The sequence below is a fragment of the Pyrus communis genome, chromosome 3 (genome assembly GCF_041283825.1).
Source record: "Pyrus communis isolate YQ-2024b chromosome 3, ASM4128382v1, whole genome shotgun sequence".
In the NCBI taxonomy this organism is placed as follows: Eukaryota; Viridiplantae; Streptophyta; class Magnoliopsida; order Rosales; family Rosaceae; genus Pyrus; species Pyrus communis.
The window spans coordinates 19,878,318-19,882,373 of NC_142567.1; the positions used below are offsets into that span (position 1 = coordinate 19,878,318).

General features: G+C 36.8%; 1 protein-coding gene across 1 annotated transcript; it reads left to right on the plus strand.

The window, feature by feature from the left end:
* Window positions 1-2,796: 2,796 nt before the first annotated feature.
* LOC148698106 (uncharacterized) lies at window positions 2,797-3,352 on the plus strand. The gene has a single exon (XM_088691226.1). It carries the CDS (start codon window positions 2,803-2,805, stop codon window positions 3,292-3,294), a length of 492 nt encoding a protein of 163 aa, XP_088547352.1. The 5' UTR covers window positions 2,797-2,802; the 3' UTR covers window positions 3,295-3,352.
* The last annotated feature ends 704 nt before the right edge of the window (window positions 3,353-4,056 follow it).

Consider the following 4,056-nt stretch of genomic DNA (forward strand, 5'->3'; position numbering starts at 1 on the left):
ACCCATCCGCGACAATCCTTTGATAATAAGAAGTTTAAGTAACTTGGGGCGCAAGTAATCAGCTTAAAACACATTTGTTCTACATCTGTTATACTGTGATAGTAGTGGCACGCCTAGCACGTTGTTAGTTTTGATTGTGAGTCTCAAGGCCTACACCTAAGGCCCCACAAAGGTACCTTTCAAACTAACTTCAACATTATCTTGTAGTACATCAAGCAGCAAGAGCACGCCAAACTACCAGACCAAAAGTTCCATCCACCCTTGGGGAGCTGTGCGAATGGCAATCCCACATTTGCCATTAAACAAGTAAACTTCAGTAGTTTCATGAAACATTGTGACAAGGCAGGGAGATCCACAAATTAAGAACAAAAAGAACACAAGCTAAACAACCGGCATCAGTGCAAAACAAGCTAAATTCAGTTGAGAATGAATCTGACATTGATGGAATGAGAGATCCTGCATGGCATATAAGTAAGTTGGACTACTTCCCATATTGTCAATTAGTTTTATCGTGTAACCGCCTAACATCAACTTTCTTCATGGTATTAGAGCACGTTTTCACACATGTGAAGCTCAGCGGTCAAACATGCTCTACGTCACCCTGTTTGTGTTATCCATGTGTCAAGCTTCAAAAATTCGCCATATGTGAGGGAGCGTTTTGAATTGATTCGAAATTTCACCACATGTGAGGGAGCGTTTTGAAATGAATCACACATTGATGAGAAGAGAGACCTTGTATAAGCTTATAAGTAAATTGGGCTATTCCTCATATTGCCAATTTTTATTTTTTATTATGGAACCTCAATTTATTCACCTTCCTTAAAACTACTGCTATCACCTAAACAAACCAGCAGTCAAGTTCACTACATCTAACCAAGAGATCATCGTAGAAAATTAGGCAAATTTGAGAAAAATTATAGTCTCCAACCGTATAAACTACGCATACTAGTGAATAATGAATATTTTTTGTTTCAGAAAGTAAATAATGGAAGATAAATGTAGAATTATGACTACTTGTATTAATGTGTGGAAAATATTACCATATATATATATATATAATCCCTATTTTGATAGGATTACACTGATTACAATTGGAAATTACATTCCTATAATACATGTGACTTACAGAGATGATTCCGAATTAATTAAGGATAATCTAAAACCACCCTCCCCTCCCCGGCAAACTGGAGGAGCTTGATAGGACTAGTTTGGAACAAAGAAGTATATGACGAGGCTGATGAAGGCCTTTTGTGATAATACATGCGAAAATTACGAAGAGGATTTCCTGTTAATTAAGGATAACTAACCACCCCCTGGCAAACTGGACAAATCTGATCGTACAAGATTGGAACAAAGAAGTCCATGACGAGGCTAATGAAGAGCTTTAATGAGAAGATCAGTTGGTTTATCAAAGGTTCAAAAAGACGCTAGGCGCAAGTCGGGAGGCGGGCTGGGACCTAGCGCCTAGGCGACTAGGTGAGGCCTAGGTAGATTTAAGTAAATCTATCATATTTCATGTAAATAAATGTCTGCTTATACTTAATATATATATATATATAATTTAATCATAAACTACAAAATAGAATGCATATATATTATGAAGTATTGGATCATAATGAAAACATGTGAAATAAGGATATAATGTGTGTTCATCTAAGTATGCAACAAGTCTCTTACAATTTATTTGAAAAAAAATAAAATGCAAAATGAAAGTTATCTATTTTCTGTCTAAGTGAGTTGCCACCTAGGCAGGTGCCTAAACGGGTTTAGACGGATTAGGCGAGTGCCTAGGTGGGCACATAAGTAGGTCTAGGCACCATTTCTTAATTTTTAAATGCCTAGGCATTAATCGGGGCAGTGGCCAGCTACCTAGCGCTTAGACGGTGCTAGGCAGGGATTTTTAGAACAGTACACGATGACTACCAACAATTTTTTCACGGACAGAATGATAATCGATATTGATGTGACGCATATGAGCATGATAGACCAAATTAGCAACAAGATAGGTGGCACCCAAATTATCACAATGAAATAAAATAGGAGAAGTCAGTCGAACCCTAAACTCACCAAGAAGAAAGCAAACCCAAGTGGTTTCAACAGAGGCATGAATAAGGGAGCTATATTTAGACTTAGCATTGGAGTGGGAAATAGTAAGCTGTTTTTTGAAGCACTAAGACCATCTCCAATGGTGGCTTATAACCTAAATTTTCCCTTCCCACCCCCCCCCCCCCCCAAAATCCACTCCAACCCAAAACCTAAACCAAACCTAAAACCTAAACCTTAAAATGAACCCAAATACCAGTCACAAATTTAGCCCACAAATTGAAGTGGGACCCACACCCCAAAACCCCAAAACCCAAAACCAATCTGCCTCACACGGATGAACAGTGCAGCTGAAGCCCACCCACGTGGGCTGTCCCATCTGCTGTCAGTTTCACTGTAGCCCAATGGCTACTTTTCTTCATCCAACAGCTCCATTTGAATGGGCCATTGGTTAATCCAACGGTCTAGGTTCAAATTAATTTTTTTAAGTTTTATATTTATATATTTATTGAATCCAACAGCTTAGATCGAATATAATCAAATCTAACGGTAAAAAAAAAGATCTAACGGTCCAAATTTAAATCCAACGGCTAAATAATTTAAAAAAATTATTTAACTTAAAATTCATGGTTGACATACCTAGTGGAAGGGGCGCCTCAGAAATTGTGAGTTTCTTTGTTGATATTTTAGTTGTCATGTACATAATAGTATTTTGCAACTAATTGTTTTTATGTATTTGTTGCATAGGGTGACAAAGTAATGGCAATTTACAAGACAAGAACTACACCAAAAAATCAAGCTTTTAAGTTGCATCATGCTTGGAACATCCTCAAGGATTGTCCGAGGTGGGGAACTGATGCGAATCAACAATGTGGAAGATTATTTCATAATGAAGCCCCACCCCCAAATGATGTCAATGAAGGTGTGAATTTTGCCGACAATGAAGGTGTCGACCAAATGAGCCCAACTTCTTCTTTTCCAAGGCCCCCAGGTAGAGATAAGCAAAAGGAAGCAAAGAGAAAAGGGAAGCCCCAAGATCCGATACGTGCACAATTTGCTAGCGAAATGGCAAGAATGAACGAAAACCAGTGCCGTCGGCAAGAAGAATCGGCCCAAATGTTTTTGGCCATGAAGGAAGAAGGGGATAGGGAGCAAGAAAGGTACAAAACTAATTTGATAATGGAGGACCTCCACAAATACACTCCAGAGAGGAAGAAATACTTACGTGGTAAACAAAAGGAAATTTTATGAAGGAATGCCACAAGGAGTATATTTCAAGATGATGATTCATCTCAAGACTATCACCCAAGTCCATCACCAAGTCAAGATGATGGATAACATTATTAAATTTATGTAGTCTATGAATTTTTTATTGTATTAAGTTTATGTGGTTTATTAATTGTTTTTTTTTTTTTTTTTTTTTTTTTTTTTTTTTTTTTTTTTAAGTTTATGTGGTTTATCATGATTTTCATGTATTGATTTAGTGATTTTTCAAAATTTATCGGAATTTAAATATTTTTAGGTTAAAATGTTCATAAAATTAATTTAAGATAGTCTACATAATTTTTTTTTTTTAAAAAAAATTAGCCTTAATTCATTCTTTGATAATCTGGGGCTAAAATTTTACGCCAGAATGATTGGAGTAGAAAAACTGTTTCTGGGCTAAAACCTAAATTTTCTGGGCTAAATATTTTTAGGTTTTAGGTCACCATTGGAGATGGTCTAAGAGATGAGATTGGAACTCAAATAGATAAGATAACCAGTAGTTGAGCGCCTATTATTTGGACAACTAGCCTAATCAGTATCCGAGTAAATAGATAAAGCAGCAGAAGTAGTCTAAGAACTCAGATGAATGTTGAACGCAACCATATTGATAACTAAGGAGATGTCAGGATGAGTGAGAGTAAGATATTCTAGAGAGCTAACTAACTCATGAAAAGCTATGGGAGATGCAAGTAAAGAGCCATCGATAATAGTTAGAGCAACCTTGGCAAGAAGAAGGGTCGAGGTTAG

Excerpts from the sequence above, each read along its gene's own strand:
- LOC148698106 (XM_088691226.1), top strand. The coding sequence starts at position 2,803 with ATGGCAATTTACAAGACAAGAACTACACCAAAAAATCAAGCTTTTAAG.